Source organism: Pteropus alecto, unplaced genomic scaffold, assembly GCF_000325575.1.
Source record: "Pteropus alecto unplaced genomic scaffold, ASM32557v1 scaffold40, whole genome shotgun sequence".
Classification (NCBI taxonomy): Eukaryota; Metazoa; Chordata; class Mammalia; order Chiroptera; family Pteropodidae; genus Pteropus; species Pteropus alecto.
Genome location: NW_006431919.1, coordinates 4,370,416 through 4,389,207, shown reverse-complemented (window position 1 = coordinate 4,389,207; position 18,792 = coordinate 4,370,416). Strand labels below are relative to the sequence as shown.

The 18,792-nt window shown below is 41.0% G+C and overlaps 1 protein-coding gene across 5 annotated transcripts in view; it reads right to left on the bottom strand.

Annotated features, from left to right (window-relative positions):
- GRIA1 (glutamate ionotropic receptor AMPA type subunit 1) overlaps positions 1–18,792 on the bottom strand; it is a 284,539-nt gene that overhangs the window by 68,781 nt on the left and 196,966 nt on the right. For all 5 annotated transcript variants that reach the window (XM_006906438.1, XM_006906437.1, XM_006906439.1 and 2 more), the window contains one exon: positions 15,423–15,793. In XM_006906438.1, the coding sequence (XP_006906500.1) occupies positions 15,423–15,793 (371 nt within the window). The remainder of the gene's footprint in view (positions 1–15,422; positions 15,794–18,792) is intronic.

Sequence of the window (18,792 nt, the reverse complement as noted above, 5' to 3'; positions counted from 1 at the left end):
TTACTGATTTATTCTTTATTTCCTCCCTAACATTTAGTCCTTTGCCTGGTTTCAAAACCCTTTAGAATTTGATAATGCTGTCCTATGTTGCTTTTCACATCTCTCCATCAGATGCCTTCTTCGTAAGCCCATGACTATTCTTATTTTTGTATTTATGCCCATACTGCTAAACTTTTCTTATATCTGCCAATATAAAAACGTAATGATAAATGCAAATCACAAGTAATACCTTGACATTTATTCACTTACTTTTTCATTTAACATGTATTCATCAAGGCCCTGTGGTAAGTGCTGGATTATAGTGGCGGGCAAGACAGTGAGGCCCTCACCCCTCCACAAGAGTCTGCCTAGAGCTTTACTATTCAAGGTGCAGCAATGGCTTCACCTGGCGGTTTGTTGGAAATTCAAAATCTTACACCCTACCCCAAACCTACTGAATTCGAACCTCATTTTAACAAGATCCCTAGATAATTTCTGTGCACAAAAAAATTTCAGAAGGAATAGCCTAGGAGATAGGTAGGTATTGATCAAGTAACTGTAATAGCATGTAAAGACTGCTATAGTGCTGAAGGATGGGCATTTTTTTCCACTGAATTAGTGTGTGTGTGTGTGTGTGTGTGTGTAGAGACCACATGTTATTCTCCTTAAGACTCTCCCACTCAGCCTAGTCCTGAGTCCGCTGTAGGTGCCTGAGACACACTTTGCTAAAACTGATTGAATTGTTTACAGAAGAACTAAAAAAGTTTGAGAGTTTTAAAGGTTTCAGCAAATGATTGAATTGTTCAATTTTTGTCAGGTACAGTTTTGATTTATTGAGTGTAGGGGATTTTGTTTTGCTGCAGTAGAAAGGGAATATTGTTTATCATTTTCAAAGCCATTGCATTTCACTGTGGTTGACATAAACAGGGGTAAAAATTCACAAGATAAAATGGAACCAAATTTTGCACAGAACAATTTTTGCTCTGTGATTCAAAGCTATGGGTGAGTTTGCTTTTTCTGAGAGTTATTTTTATTTTTTATCATGTGCAGAGAGAGCTGGTGATTCACAGCAGTCAGTACCCCTAGTGGAACTGCCCCAACACATCCACTACTGAGAAATAACCTGAGACTCAACTGGCACAAAACATGCTACCTGAAAGAAAATCTACATTTTTTTTTACTTGTTCATTTCTCTAATGGTGTGCCAATGCAATCCACAGCTTTCTTCATACATTGAGTTGAGACTAAGAGTCAATAAAAGCAAGCATGTTTTGAAAGTATAACAAATTTCTTTTTGTTCCTCAGTACCTTCTGTCTCATTTGATATGCAGTTTCTTCATTTAGGTTAATTTAAATGAAAGAGGATTATTCCCTCTCTGCCTTTCTCTGGAAGTCTCTAGAGTTTTGCATGCTCCATGTTCGAGAACACTACTCAGAAGTGTCCTCAGCTTTATCCATCACTTTCAGGTGTTTTGAAACAGTGTCCAGGAAATCACTGACAGAGTCTCAGTTATTGACTTGTTCTAGCTTTTGAGAAAAACCGCAATCATTGGTGCACCAGTGTAATCATACTATCTCACAGTTAGAAAATGCTGCAGACACGATCTCTTATGAGACTCTGCGTGAAGAGAATCCCTTTACACCTCCCACACCCAATAGAATCATCCAGCCTCTGTTTCAGTGCCCACGAGTAGACTTCACAGACATGTGGTTGCTAGTTATCAAGACTTATTATAAAGTTATACTAATTTAGATAGAGTGGTATAGGGGCAAGAATAGATAAGTATATCAACAGAACAGAATCAGTAGTCTCGGAACTGACCAACATGTATTTAGTGACCTGATTTATGAGAAAGGGGGCATGCAATGGAGAAAAAGGATGGCCTGTTCAATAAATGGTGCTAGCTGCACATGGACTATCCATGTGCAATCATCATCGTCATCATCATCTTGACACTTTATGTTGCACGTATCTATGTGACGACTATCCATGTGCAATCATCATCGTCATCATCATCATCTTGACACTCTATGTTGCACGTATCTATGTGATACATAGATCTAAATGTGAAAGGTAAAATTTCAAAAGAAATCATAGATGAGTATTTTCATGACTTTGAGGTAGGCAGAGACTTCTTAAGCAAGACACAGCAACTGCTAGCCATAAAGGAAAATAGTTGTTAGACAGACATTAAACATATGTATTTCTGTTCATCACATAACACTGCCAAGAGAGTGAAAAGACAAACCACAGATTAGAAGGCATTGATAATACAGACATCTGGGGGAAAAAACGTGTATCAAGGATATGTAAAGAATGCTTCCACAATAATTAGAAAAAGACAGATAACCTAACAGAAGAATAGGTAAGAGACCTACAAAGGAACTTAATAAAAGAGGCTATGAAAATGGCTAATAAACATGTAAAAGGTACTAGACATCAGGTAAATGCAAAACTATAATATGATATAACACACCCACTTGCTAAAATGAAAAAGGCAGATGTAGAATATCTATAACTCATATACATTGCTGATAAGAGTGTAAATTTGTTTTCAGAAAATAGTTTGGCAGAATCTACAATAGGAAATTATAAATAACGTGGCCTAGGAATTCCTCTCTTAGAACAGAATTTCAAGTATGTTCATCAGAATAATCTTTTACAAGAATACTTATAGCAGCATTATTTATAATGGCTTCACACTGGAATAACCAAATGTTTATCTGCAAATATAGTCACACTTCTGGATTTATTTGTGAATAAAGAAATTGTGGTATATCCACAAAATGAAACACTATACAAAAATGAGACAATGGATTAGAACTGTATGTGATGACATGCGATGAATCTCAAAACACTATATTGAGCAAAAAGAGCCAGACACAAAAGAATACATATTGTACGATTCTACTTATGAGAGTAAAAAACAGCTCAATTAGTAAAATTAATCTAAACATCAGAAGTTAGAATAATGGTTACTCTTACATGGAGAAGGTGCTTGAGATTCTGGTGTTATTCTATAGTAAGTCCTCTCTTATCATCATTGATAGTTTCTGTGACTTTAAGTGAAATGACATAACGAAATCAGTTTTATCATAGACTGCTTGATAGAAACGAGTTAAGTTCCTACAGCATCTCATCAATGCTATAAGAAAACAATACTGAATGAAACAATGTAATTTGAGTTCTGATTACATAGGTGTTTTCACTTTATGAAAATTAATTGAGCTGTATATTTATGATTGTGCCCTAATTTGTGTTATAACTCAATAAAATTTTAAAAATCGTGTCAAAAGGGGAAGATATTAGAAAAATCTATCTCCAATTAAAATCTTCCTTTGGTCAGCATGTTACATCAAATTTAAGAGAAAAAGACCATTGATTGAAAAAGAGATTGAAGTTTAAAATAATAAGGTATGAATCTTCTCTATATAAGTATGAAAAATTTCTTTTCTCCCTTGAGTTTTGATGCAACAGATATGGTAAAATGAATGAGCCATTGGCCAGATGGATTTGCTTCTGGTTTAATGACGTGTCAATCCTTTCTCTTTCTTCAGCTGGATGGGTAGATGAGAACTGACCTTCTACCAATATCCATCTCTACTTTTTGAATCGTCCAAGGATGACATTTGGGGCTGAGGATACACCTGAGCTTGGTAAGTTCACTGTCCCTTTGAAGGTTAGTGTTATCTCCCCAATTAGACTATGGACATCATGAAAGCAAAAACCTGATGTTTCTTATTTCTGTGTATTCTCCAAACAAAAAAGAGAACTGATCAAAGGGGCTCAGTAGGATAAACTTTCCATTGTAGAATGTAAAACCATTCAGACTGATGTCTGGGATCTGAGGAAGGAAAGTGATTTGCCCACTTGGCTACAGTTGTCTCTTCTGACTCCTGTGCTTGTCCAGCCAGGCTCCCTACACATAGCTCTGCTGAGCGAAAACAAACCACACCCCTTCTATTCTGTTCACCTCGGCTTTACCCCTCGATGCAGGGATGTGAAGGCACAGCAACTCAAGTTTGCTAACTCTGATTGTCCTGCTTTGCTGATTCTTTGGAAAAATACTGCCTAAATATGGGGATCCTTGGCTGTGGAAAGTCAGAACAGCATACACAGTCTCAAAAAAGCAAGGTAATGACCTTGCTTATTTCAGTATTCTGACCTGCAAAATGAGAATACACGTAGCTCTTCTGTTCCTCCTATCCCTTTTCATTTGCCTCCAGGGATTATGATAAAGTTCAAGGCCCTACATATCCTGAAAAGTGTTGAAATCTAAACATCAGTCTTTTGAAAAATTAGTCATTGTTTGTCAAGGGTCCCTTGAGTTATTTGCAACAAACATACTTCATCTGAATCTAGATTATAAAATGCCTTATCCCATTTAATATTTACAATGATTCTAAAATGTATTATCTTCATTTTATGTATAAGGTGTGGCAGATTGTATTTTTTTAGACCAGCACAATAACCCCTCTCCCATTCCATGTGTTCTTCTTACAACATGATTTAACACTTGTCCTTCTGAATAATAGAAATTATGTTTCTTCCCTTTTGATATGGCTGGGCTTGTATCTATAGCAGAACTCACACTATGTGATTCTGAGGTGAGTCCATGAAAGATAAGACACCTTCTGCCCATTTCTCTTTGGAAATTTGTTCTTGGAACCCAGCCATCATCCTGTGAGGAAGCCTAAGCAGAGCATGGAGAGGGTGTGTGCTGTGTTCAGGACAGCAACCTCAACCGTCAGCTGTGTGGATGAGTGAGCCTTCAGGCAGTTCTATCCCACAGCTATCAAGTCATCCATTCATTTAGTTTTATCCATCTGAGGTCCTAGACATCCTTAAGCAGAGATAAGCCATCTTACTGTGCCCCTTTTCAAATTTTCCTGACCCATGGAATCCATAAGCATAATAAAATGGTGGTTGTTTTATACCACATGTTTGGGGTGGCTTGTTATGCAGTGATAGTAACAGAGGCCCTGAGTTGCAAAGCTAGTTGCCCAGGGTCACACAGCAAATTAGTGTAAGAAAAGAATTAAGCTCAGGTCTAACGCCAGAGCTAGTGCTCTGAACTACTCTGTTGAAAAGCCTTGCATATTTACAAGTTCTGCAAAATTAGTATCTGTCACTCTGGAATGCAGAGAAAACTCCTATAATGCTGACTGCTAAGAAACAAAATCAAGTACCAAGGAGATCAGGAGAGGGCTAGTGGTCAGTGCGGCTTGGCAAGGAAGAGTCACTGCCCAGGAGACAAGTTATGCTAGGGAAGTAGGCAGGAGCTCAGATCTAGGTCCTGTACAGGCTTGAGCTGAGGAATAATCCTGGGATCAAATAAATAATTCTGTCAACATCCTTGAGTCATAACACGGCACCTGGCAGCCTTCCCCCTTCTCCTGGGAATAGCCTCCGGACTTCCCTCTGGCTGATGCTGGGCCAGGAGCATAGCCTGAGAAGGAGATGCACATCAGTGAGTCTCAGAAAGCTCTTAGCAAAGGATAAATGATTGGTAGGAAGCCAGGGACAAAGTAGAAAGGAAATAAAGTATTTAACACAAAAGAAGGGAAAGAAAATTAAGATCTTTTGAACATTTGGTATATGTTGGGCACTAGGTAACACACTTTAGCTTTTGTTTGCTCCCGTATATCATATCCTATGATATTAGTATTAGGCCCCTTTTCAAAACTTGAGGAAGCAGGCTTGGCAGTTAAGTACTAGGTCAAGTGTTATTATCGCACATAACTGGCGGACTAGATCCAAACCCAGGTCTGTCTGAATAAATGAGATACTTGGTCTCAAAACACAGCCATCTCCCCTTCTTTGCTTGGACTCTTTTCCCCTCCCCCGCTGCCCTGACCCACTTGCCTGGAGTTTTTCTGTAAGTCTAGCTTTATTCCTTGGGACTAGCCGATGTCTCCTTCTCTACTCAGCTAACCCAGATCATTTTAGTCCTCAGTGATCTTTCTCTCTTCTCTTCCTATTAGTTATAAATTCTGTAGTTGTAAATTATTCACATATATATTCTGCTTTATTATATACCTTTTTTCTTGTATATACTGATTCTTCTACTGACTTATAAAGTCATAGGTCTGAACTCATGTTTCTTGCTTCTTCACATGTGCCATAATGCTTAGCATTGCACTTAAGGCAAAGCTTAAATCCTAAGTGATGCTCAATTAAAACATCTGACTGAATAATCCTCTAAATACATAACCACAGTAACCAGAAACAAAACAAAATAAACTCCTGCTTCATTCTCTCTCCTCATGTCTAGAATGGGCACCTATACAGAGAAAGGACATGAAAGAGATGAATATCAAATAAGTGCCCAGCCAGAACGCCACAAAGAGGAAGGCATCCTTCTGCCTGACAGCCGCTTCTGCCCGCTGCTTGGGAGATAAATAACCTGGCAGCAGCAGTGGCTGGGACTCCTTGAGTATCCAGGCAGGACTTTCTGGATTCCAGAAATTAGACCCGGCTGACATGGTTCCATCCATGGTTAACCAAATCTTAGCACAATCAGTACAGGTACTGCACAGGGAGTTGGAAGTGACTTATTGGTGGCAACTGAAGAACTAGCCAAACATAGCCCATTTTAGATTCTATGTGTTTTTTGGGTGACATTTTAATGGCTTTGATTCAGGTTAGAGGGCCCCCAAAGTCATGGTACTGGGTGTATGATTAAACTTTGTGAGCTCTGAACCTTTGGCCAATGAGTTCCTAGGGATGACTTTGATTGACAGGTCCCACACCTCAACACCTGCCTGCTTCAGTACCTCTTCTCATGGTGAGCCCCACCAGAAATGTCCCTCTTTATTTTTCTTTGCTTTTGTAGAAAATATTATCTCATCTTTCAAGGCACAGTCCAATGCTTCCCATAAGTCTCTTTTCACTGCAGCCCACATTCTTTTTTCCTTTCTCAGAAAAATTCTGGCACCAAATCTACACACCACAGAATTTAGCCCTTGGTTACACATTCCCCTAGTTCCCTATGTTCCAGAGAGGCAGCATGGTGCAGTGAAAAGAGCCTATAATTTGGGACCAGAACCCATCATTTCCCTGCTGTGCAACCCTGAAGATCTTTGCAAAGCAGCACGGACATCCTTGCTCATCCACCTTAGCAGCTGTATTGTGTTACACTGGATGATGAGCAATCACTTCTTTCCTCAGACTTCTACTGATGGACAGTGGGCTACTTCCGGCTTTTTAACAGCAGTAAAATGAACATCCTTATATCTACATCTTGTCACATTTGCATAACTCTTTCTGTAAGATAAATGTGTAGACTGCAGCTGATTCTCACCTCAGCAATTTTAAGGCCCGTTGTGATCCTTTTGGCCTCCCCGCTGCCCCCGCAACCATTCATCCCTAATGCGCTACAGTTAAAAACATGCCCTCTCCAGCTCTTGGCTCTGACTATGGGACCCACCCTATGCCCACAGTCACCTCCCGGCCAAAACCACAGGGTGGCCTCTCCAAAGCTCCCCTTCCAACAGTATGGGTCAGCCTCCCTGTGACAACAGCTGTTCTTGTTTTTCCCCCCCTTGGGTAAGACATTTTTCTGTGCCTCCTTATTTTAAAGTCCTCATTCCTTAAGCCACCAGATAATCATAGTGATGGTCATCACCTAGATGTGTCATTTCTGCATTCATGTGCTTGACACCATTTACTTTATGTTAGGTACCTTGGGCATAATTTATCTATTATCTCCCTTGGACATAGCTAGGGTACAAGTATTTACTTGCCACGGTTGGATGGTGTATATAACTCATATTCAAAACCATCAAGGAGTCTGAGTACACATTCTCCATCAATTCAATTAGTTATGCTTTCATTTTTCCCTATATAGAATTTAGTACTTCTTTCCAGGTGAACAATGGGTTTCTTCATCTCAGATGCTGTATTTCCAGAGAGAGTTAAAAAATAAACAACAGGGAGTTCTCACCAGGAAAATGTAGAACCTGGGAGGATGTAGCCTTGGGAAGGCCTTTCTGGATATAGACCTGGGGACCATCTTTCTTCTAGTACAACCCACCCATGGCCTGGATTTTCCAAGACACATGAAAGAAAAGAAAAACATAGCAATCAGATTGTATGTTTGGAACCAAAAATGAAGGGGGGAAGGGAGAAGGGAATCCTTTTAAAAATATGTAAATATGATATTCCCAGTGTGTCTAAATACATTAAAGATACATTAATACAGTAGTATTAATACAGTAGTATTAAATACAGTATTAATATAGTAGTATTAAAAATACATTAATACAGTAGTATTTCATACTCCCCATCATTCTCCCAGGGGTCTCCAACTGGTGCCTTACAAGCTGAACCTAGGCATGTTTTGCTTCATCTGCACAGAGTTCCCATGGCAATGACTGTCCAGAACTGAGTGGGAGTTGCCCTCTTTAGCTGACACATGCATTCCCCAGTTCACCACAGCCCCCAGCTGACCTGCATTCTTGTGTTACTGAGCTTATACTAATTATTTGTGTGACCTTGGCTAAGTTCCTTCCCTCACTGTAAGCCAGAATCTTCACCTATCAAATTGGAATGAGGGGTGCTAATTACATTTTATTTTGTTTATTGCTTGCCTCCTTCACTAGAAGCGAAGCTCTAGAGGGCAAATAAATAGTTAACGAATGAGTAAATGGTCCTAAATATCTCTTTCAGCTCTGTGAAACACTTTCTAAAAATTTGCCTATTGTCATTTTGGAGGAAAAATAATCTCTCCAATTAAACTGTTCAAACATAGGACTTCCAGAGCAATCTATAGAGAGCAAGCAATTTGACTTCCCCTTGCTGATGGCCAGAACTGCTGGCTGAGGTGTAGAAAATGATGCTTTTCAGTTGTGTATCTAGGGAAGCTTTTACCCTGCCACTGCATTCATTTTCATACTTTCATGTAGCTTTTGGAGCTTCTGAAACTTGGACCATTGTGCTTCTCAATGGTCTGTGAAACTGCTCAGTATCATAGCCTGGCTCTTGGTCTTGCCATCAGGTAGCAGAGGATTGAAGTTGAAAAGGAAGGAGACATTGGGGTGGGGAGCCACCCAGTGATGGGGGCCGCTCTCAGACAATTCATGCACAGAACACACCTGCCATGATGGCAGAATCCCCACCCTTGGTCCAGCGCCTCTGTGTTGGCATTGCTTGCTAATGGTAGAGAAACACGATCAAGGGGAATGCACTCTGCTGAATCTCTTTGTGAGCTCCTTCTGGTGCGAGGAGGCAGGGTCAGTGGCAAGGCCTCTGCCTTCAGTAGCCACAATTGCTTCCTATGTGCCCAGGGCCTCGCTCATCTAGCAGTTGACATACCACAGGGCATTGAGTGGGCAGACCCTGGACTCAGTGTTCTGGCTGTTGATTGGCATCAGTTTTGGCTGACTCATGGACTTTGCTTCTGCACCTTTAAACTGACATCCCTAGACAACATCCTAGTTCAACGACTTTCAAACTTTAATGCCCATGCCCTGGGGGAAGGAGAGGACTCATAAAATATATGTATTCCTCCTCTTCAACTGCAGAATCTGGGCACCTGAATTTTGTCAGATATCTAGGTGATTCTGATGCAAGGGGTCTAGCATAAACCCCCATTGCTAGTCCCAAGACTCAAAACATCTATCACAGATTACTTAAATAATTGTCTACAAACCTTTGTGGTACTTGCTGTTCTTTGCAGCAATGAATCTATGTCTTAAAATGGGGCTTATGTTTTCTAAAGGTGAAATAGTTAATAATTTCAGGCTGCTTCCATGAATATTTGGTCTCAGCATCCCTTCTTTCTTCTGCACCACTCAAACGACATCAAGGTGAGCAAGAAGAGAGGGTTTGCTTGTCTATCTCTGGGAGGTTTAGAGGGAGAGCGGGAGGTTAGAGGGGCAGGTTTCTCCTCATCTCTCATTGCAGAGGCATATTGGTTGCTATGGAATTTGTGTGTGAATGCAAAGGTCAGGCTGTCATTTGTTATCAGTTTGGGCTCCGCTCATTGGCCACCCTGTTCCCATGGCAAATCCGCTATAAGCCCCTCAACAAGTCCATTAGCTGGGGGGCTGTGGTATAGGGTTCCTGGAGATCTCCAAAGTGCCATCACTCCTCCGCTTGAGACTTCTCACTGAGGTTAATTATCTTCACTAGGTGGAGATAATTATCATACATGCTGATACATTTTAAGATCAGGAATAAAAGAGAGAGTTCTGAAAGCTGGAGTCGTAATTTCTTATTTTCCTCCATTCCTCTAAGACCTTCCAAATCCCTCTCATTCTCCTTACGAAGGTCACCTGAACCCAGAAAAGTTCTGATCCCATGGGAAAGCCAATGGGGAAGTGGGGGCTGTGGGAATAAAGAGCTGAAGAGGCTCATTTTTAGTTCGCTTGCAGGCAATGGAGCCTCAGTTGAGACTGTACGGTACGTAGCACTGGACTGGATATCAACAGGTCAGGGGTATTGCCTCAATTACCTTAGAGAAAATTCTCCTCTTGGGTGTGTTTCCTCCTCTGTAACATGAGATAGATAACCTCAATCATCCTAATGATCCCACTGAGCTAAATGTCTCTGCTACTGCAGTTTCATGTTTTCCAAAAGCTTCTGACCTCTTGGATTCACCATTGATGCTTCCCTCTCATCACCCACACGGATCCAGTCCATCGGAAAGTACTGTTAATTTTAATTTCAAAGTAGACCAAATATCCATCTCCACAACCATCATAACTTCCAGCACTATAATTTCCCCTGGATGGCCATGAGAGCATCTTACTTGGTCCCTCTGCTTCCATTCTTGACTATTCTCTGCTTTAATTCATTTGGCTCATAGCTCCCCAAAGTGGTATTTTAGCATGTAAATCAATTCTTCCTTTGCTTAAAACTCTCCAATGTCTTTCCACTGTAAAGACATTGTAAAACTCCAAATCTATACCACGGCCACGGGTATAGATTCCCCTTCAGAGTAAAACTCCAAATCTATACCACGGCCACTTCTTGATTCCCCTTCAGAGTAAAACTCCAAATCTATACCACGGCCACGGGGCCCTATATGCTCTGTCTTCACCTACTTCTTTAATGTTATCTCAAAGCCCTACCTTCCTCATTCACTACAATTCAGACACACTGGTCACTCCTTCCATCCTTGAAAACACTGAGCTCCTTTCTACCTAAGGGCCTTTGCATAGGGCTGTTATGACTCTCGGTTATAATAAACCTAGCGTTTTACCTATCAGCTCGTCAGAGAAACCTTCTTAGAATACCCTAAGTAAGTCCCCGTTAGTTCCACTTCCCTTATCTATTGCTACAATAGATTCGTTTTATTCATAGCATATCACAATTTATACATTCACAATTTCTTGTTTAATGCCTGTTTTATACCATGATACTACCAGCTCCTTGAAGCAAATATTCCCACGCGCATGCTCCATCATCAACATATCTTCATATCCTCAGCACCTAGTACCATGCCATCTATGTCATAGGCAATTAATAACATCTTTTGAATAAATAAATGACACTGGCTGCAAAGAAGGGAAAAGGTATGAAAAGGAAAGTTGAGGGAACCAAAGAGAAATTTTGACTGTGATGATTTTTGTCTCTCTTTTAATATATCCCTTCTCAAAATGTTCCTCTCTATGAAAAAATAAATCTAAAATATGTATTAAAAATAGATCTTTGGGCATAAGAAGCAGACCTACAAGTCAATTCATGGATGGCGTTCTTATCTGTGATCAAAGCTACAGCGAATTTTAACTTTGAATGTTAAAATAGGTTACACAAAACCAAATTTTCATATAGACATTTTAAAGGAAAAAGGGAAGAGTCTTTAAAGCATTTCAGTAGCGCTGATTGGTACACGTCATTAAATGTGCCATATTATTTTATCTATCCATGGTGCTGGTGTAGAAAACATTGACTTTGGACAATGCTGCTGATTGATGCCCCAACATCCATTCCTAAACCTCTACTCTAGAGGCTAGAGCATCTAAACTCTTGCGTTCCTGGCCTCCTTTGTCTCTAGAAGTGACCACTGGCTGCTTCTCTGACTAATGAGATACGACTAGACACCTGCTTGGGGTGAGGAATATTCTGTTAAGCTTTTGTTTCTTGATTCAAAGAGACAGAAATGGCTGGAGACACTTCTTCCTCTTCTTGATGCTTGACTATGGACACAGTATCTGGGACCAGCCATCTTGTGAATACGAAGGAAAAAAATCACAGAACAGCTACTCCTGGCTTCATTGTCTGCCTCTATTTTTCTTATAATGGGAGAAATGTAACTCTATCTATTTATATGACTGTGGTCAGGTTAGTCAGACTATTTTGTTGCTTGCAGGCAACCACATTGGGCCAAATTTCGTTGGCTTTAAGATGAATTTTGAAGAGCTTAAAAAGAGAGAGAGTCACTTGTGTATGAATGCAGATACAATTCAAATGAGACTTAGTTCCCCCAATTCTAAATTAGCGAGGATTTATGCTATATTCTTTAAGTAAATAGCAAGGACAATTAATTGAAGTTCATTCGAAAGGGTGTTTGATGTACACGAGCTCCTTAAAAGTACCTCCCACCATAGCACCCAGAGTGTCTAACATCGTGCTATGCATACCATAAAACTGATTGACTTCATCCGGAAATGTGTAAACAACACAATGACAACAACAACAACAACAACAAGCAACAACAATAACAGCAGCAGCAGCAGCAGCAGCTTCCATGGGGTTTGCAGTTGTCTGGTTGATCTCTGGCTCTGATCACCATTTAAGTGTCCTTGTCTTTTTGTCCAGCTCTAGCGAGATGAAGTATATGCCTTTTTTTGTTTAGCATGTATTTTCAAGAAACACCATGATGTATATTGTGACTCTTAAGGGGTTTCTTCAGCCCTTAGGCTCTGGGATTGGTGCGGGTAGGCTCTATAAGGAAGAGACTATCTCGGTGGATAAAATACCTTATTCTGGGAGGTTTACGCCTATGTCTGTCAGACCTTTTAATGCAAAATAATAATATCTTCATCCCAGTTCCTCTGAGGAGGAGTCTCGGGAAGCTAAGTATTGTGGTCTGGAGGGAACCACTGACCATTTCTGATTTGTCCCTGGACTTCTCCAGAAGAAAGAAGTCCAGTGGTTTTAAAATCAGTGTGAGAACCCTTTCTTCTAGTGAAGTTTTGTAGAAACCCAGTATATAAAATCAACAAAGTAATTAAAAAAAAAAGCATGAGTTTTATAGTGCGTTCTCTTTGCTGGCTAGATACTGTTATGGGGTCTACGTGTATCAATCCCTTTTTAATCTTATAACAATACTCGAGGTAGAACCCTTTTTTCCATTTTACCAGTGAAATAACAGCAGAATCGAGTGGAGTAGTTTTATTAAAGATTGGGTGAAGAGAGGCCATATATGTTCTCACTCAGTCTCATCTGCACCTCAGTATCCATTCCTAAGATGCCCCAGTGAAACCCTCAGAAGTCCTGGAAACACAGTTGGAAAACCCTCTCGCAGCCAGAGGTGACAAACTCAAGCACCCTCCCTGAGGCCAGTTGAGTAACAGGAATGAAAGCATGGGGCTGTGCCGAAGTGGGGAATGCACGGATCGGCTGCACAGGGCAGCTGCCACTCAGTTTTGGACAACCATTGCCAAGCTCTGTGCAGGTCCAACAAAAACATGCTCAGCAGAGGACTCAGCTGTCAGCCACCTCGTCAGACCACAAGGGTGCCATTAAGAGGTAAGATGTCCACTGAGGAAGAAACGAATACATAAAAAACAAGCTTGTAGGTCTTTTGAGACACACGCATGTTTTGATAGCCCTACATTACCCTGACTAGATACGAATCATTTCTTTCTTCCTGCTGTTTATCCACCGGACTGATTTATTTTTAAGCAAGCCCTTCCCCTGCTTGGTTTTATCTACTCTTCACCATGTGTTTGCCAGTATTGGCCAAGTATCCAGTCTCACACCTCCTCTCCCACACACCCCCACCCCCAACTGTGTTCTTATTTAAAGAAAAACAAAATTATAATGGTGAACAATGAGAATATCTAAATTACAGAGTAGGCAAAATGAGTCTTGTGGAAAGCTTCTCAGGAAGATTTTATTCCACCGCTACTTAGGAATATTGATCCTCATTGATACTCAAATGCAAAATAATCTTATCTGTGGTAAAGATACCTCCAGCACATGTCCTTGACACATGTGCAATTATGCCCTCAGAAAGTGAGCACGTGTGCAAATCTATCTGTGGCAGGCAAAATTCTTAATCATGCCTCCTTGCAAGCTTAGAAACTTGGTAATCAACGAGGGACTGCCTCCTACTGGAAAAAGATTATGCAATTGCAAAAGAAAATACAGTCAGTGCCTATTTATCAGGTAAATTGGAGTGGATTTGTGGCATGGACATCTCAGAATGTACTTGAAAGAACATTACACAAAGACAGGAGAATAAATGTGAGAATTGGTCTAGACTAGTAGTTTTCAAATTCTTCTCCACCATTTTCTACCCTTCCTTCCTTCCTTCCTTCCTTCCTTCCTTCCTTCCTTCCTTCCTTACTTCCTTCGTTCCTTCCTTCCTTCCTTCCTTCCTTCCTTCCTTCCTTCCTTCCTTCCTTCCTTCCTTCGCATCAGAATCCTATATCAAAAAAAAAAATACTTTTCATATGTCCAATATATAAAACAGACAAAAATACAGCCACTTCATTTCCTCCCTGATTTGGTCACCAGTACTCACAGCGTAATATTTGAGGCATCTCTAAGAACCTCATTTTCGAACCGCAAGAAACAGATTTATATCAGCATTGGAACTAGATTATTTCCAAGGTCTTTCTCAGAACCAAGAAAAAGAGAACTCTTTTTTCTTAAAAATGAAGATGCCACGGTTTTTGGGGGGGTCAGGTGACTTACTCAGGGCCACACAGAGTGTACTAGAGCCAGTACTAGAACGTACTCATAATTCAGTGCCCCTTCTACTTACCATTTAGAAATAGTACCGGATGGTGGTCTGAATCTCAATTCACCTCGTGACTAGCCGTTTAACCTTGGCATGATATTCAACATTTCTGTGATTCCTCATTCATAAAAGGAGATATAATGAGAGTCCTACCATATGCTTCTGTGAAGTTTCAATGAGATACATGCATGTAGAAGACTCAACCTTGGCTGGCAGATGGCAGGTCCTCAATAAATGTTAGTTGTACCATACTGTTCCCCCATCCTTCCTTTGTACTTTTCAGCTACAGAACATCAGAGTTGTGATTATGTCCATCAATCCTGACAGAGCACATCAACCAGACAGCAGACAGAGCTGGCCCAGACACAGGATGCATCCAGATAATCCATAGCATGCAATGTGAAGCAGAGTTGAAAAACTGAACACGACCAGTTCCACAAATAATTCCTATCCCTTAACTTTCTAGTATTTGTTTTTTCCAAGAAAAACATAGCATTGAGCAAAGGAATTGAGAAGAGCACTGACCTGGGAGAAATGTCACATCCTTGCTGCATGAAGGCTCCCAGTGAGAACCACAGACTGTTGAAGATCCCAAACTCATTGGACTGGTCACTGGTTGTCTGGTCCCGGCCTTCCTCAAACTCTTCACTGTGCCATTCATAGGGACTGAAGCGGCTGACCAGGAAAAGGACGACACTCACTCCAATGTAGGCAAACACGATGCACATCCAAATCTCATAAGCCAAAGGGTCGAGGAAGGAGAAGACCCCTGGCTTGGACTTCTGTGGCTTTTTTATCATGATGGAGATCCCCAAACTCATAAATGGCTTGGAGAAGTCTATCACCTCTTCCCGGACCAAGGTGATTGTTAAAGGGGCCACGGCCACATCTGCTCTCTGGGGGAAAAAAATAGAAGAAAAAATGCAGTCATGCTCCATAGTGTTCTGTTCTCTTTGTTTCTCTCGTCACTGTAAATATGTTTTAAAGGATGTGAGCATTAAGAGAACCTTAGAAGTCCAGACCCTCCTAGTCTCTACAAAATATTTCTGACAAATGGATGATCAGCTCAGTATCTTGCAGGAGAGGTTATCCCATTGTTTGACAGTTCTAATTGTCAAGGGCATCTTCATCTCTTACTGTAAGGGGGCTGTTGTGATATCTGTTGTTTTGCTGCCTAGCCGTCATGCCTCCTTCCTCTGCTAGAAGGACCACTCCTGCACCACGCTCAGTCCTCCTGGTTCAAATGGGGCTGATCACCATGGTTCAAATGGGGCTGATCACCGTGGTTACGTGGTGAAACATATAACCAAGGTTTGGTCATCGGTAGACTCCACTCCCTCTGCCAGAATGATTCATTCAAGGATGGAACAGGACTGAGTAATTTTAGTAAGCATTAGCTCTGAGAGTCAGAATGAGAGATGCAGAAGCTGATCCGTGATGAGGTAATTTGGGCCACCCCATATTCAGGGCTTACCTTGAACTCCCTAGGATTGTATGTGCCAATATATTCTAATGTTTGTCCCTAGGAACATGAACCAATCTTTCTCTTTGTCTAAGCCAGTTTGGATTGGGTCTCTTTTACCTGCAACCAAGATAGTCCTGGCTAACAAGGTGGTGAAGGCAAATTTAATTCAATAAACACTTATTGGGCACTTAGTATGTGCAGGGCCTAGGCTGGAAGCTATGGTAAGCTATGGTCCCTACACTCAGGGAATTATAAACTAGTAGGAGAGACTGGTATACACACGCACATATGCACACATACACACACACACACAAATTTTCAGTCTACAAAGTAGCTGGATGTGTGCTATCTAAGAAATACAAAATGCTACAGGAGACCAGGGAGGGATTAATTCTGGCTGGGAAGATCAGAGGCTGCGTCATCAAAGAGATGACATATAAATCTGGCACTTAAGGAAGAGGAGTATTTTGACAGGTTGCTCTGGCATAGAACACATTCCAGGAGGAGGAAGCACGTGAGTAAAGGCCTGGTGGAGAGAAGAAAAAGTAGCATCACTGCTATTTTTTTTTTTCAGGAAGACTGCTAAGAAATACACAAATAATTCACTTTAAAAAATTTGAAGTCGGCACGTTAACACAAGAGGGTTGCAAGAAATGCTCATCCTGAGGCATCAAGCACGTGGAATCTCCAGCCTCGCTCCGGTCTTTCCTCTACCTCTTCCTAATGGCAGAAGCTCTGGCATCTATGCGATAAAATCCACTGTTCTATTGGCCTGAGATCAAGAGATCCTGGAAACCCAAGAGGGTTCCATGAACAGATGCCACAACACTCATTTTTAAAAGGAGAGACATGTCTATGCAAGTCTGTTTGAGCCCCACGGCTTTCTCTTATGATGCTCTGCAACAGTCCAGATGTGAGGCTGGCGACAGATGCCGTGAGGTGAGGGCCCCGCTTAGCTGCTGCTTGCTGGTGTTGCTTAGGTTTCCTCTGCTTACTCTCATTGGCTGGGCTTACTGAGAAAGAGCTTCAAGTGGAATAAAAAGTCTGGCTTCAGAATGACTTAAGTTCTCACTTATAGAAAGAAACTTTCTGTAAAGCAGTGTGGAGTCAGGTGTGAATTTCATAGTAATTTTTCTTCTAACATGTGCTTGGTAAATCTTGATAATTTTTACAAACACTTACAAGCCAGTGCAAGGGAGAAGATATCTACCCCTTTTTTTTTTTTAATGAACCTAGCAAGATAGAAAAGGAATGGAGGAGAAATGACTTAGAGGGATTGGACCCAAGTTACCCGAAAGTGAGGTGAATAAAACCGGCTTTGAAAGTGGTAGCAGGAGCTGAATGGATTTGTTTTATGCCTCCTGATATGAGTTAATAAACTGGACTGTGGACTGGAAAAATTACAGAACCACATCATCTTAGTGTTTAGTTCATTCAGCAGTTCCAAGATTTGTTTCATGGAAGATTATTTCTGTAAGGATGTTATAACAACAAAAAAAAACCCATTGGGAAACACAAATTTAAGCAGGTTATTTTTGGATAGGACTTCCCAGAACTTTTAAAAGACCACTATGCACTGAGAATTTCCAAGAGGGATAAGTGGATACATTATTTCCAAAATTATTTGGCCATGGATCCCTGGGCATCAAAAGGGACCCACGTGTGTAGGATGCACACATAGCAGGAGATGCTAATTTCAATGACCTCATTTTACAGATAAGAAAGTCAAGTCCAGGGAGGGAAGGTCGCTTGTGCAAAGCAGCAGTATTTGAGCTTGTTTCACAAAGACTGAGAGGTCTAGGGAGCTGATTTCCAGCAGCTGAGTAGTTAGTGGAACTCTGCGGGATGGCAAAGGGCAAAGCTGGCCTGGGAAAACTGACCTGCCTGCTCTGCTCTACTACCGTCTGACCATGTGGCCTTAAGTGAGACAGCTGTCTTTTTGGATATAAATTTCCTCCTTGAAAAAAACAGAGGAATGACATAATGATTTTTGTTTAACATATTTGACAGGATTGTTTTCTGAGGGTCAAATGAATTCAAATATGTGAAAGCACTGTGAAGTGTGAGCATTTCACAAGTGCTTAAAATTATTTACTTGAACTAACATCTTAAGACAGTGGTTCTCAAACTTGAACCTGCCTCGGAATCACCTGGAGGGCTTTTAAAAACACAACTGGCAGAGTTTCTTGATTCAGTGGGTCTGAGGCGAGACCTGAGAAGTTGCATTTCTAACAAGGTCCTAGGTAATACGGATGCTGCTGGTTCAGACCTCATACTTTGAGAAACACTGAGCTAGGGCTTCCCACAGTAAAGTACATGACGTCAAGAAACAACCCTGTGGATGCAGTAAACAGTTTTGCTACAGTGGGTAAAAGCAAAAGGTGAAGAAAACTGTCAGGGATAGAGAACTGCTGTGAGCCAGGCACTGTT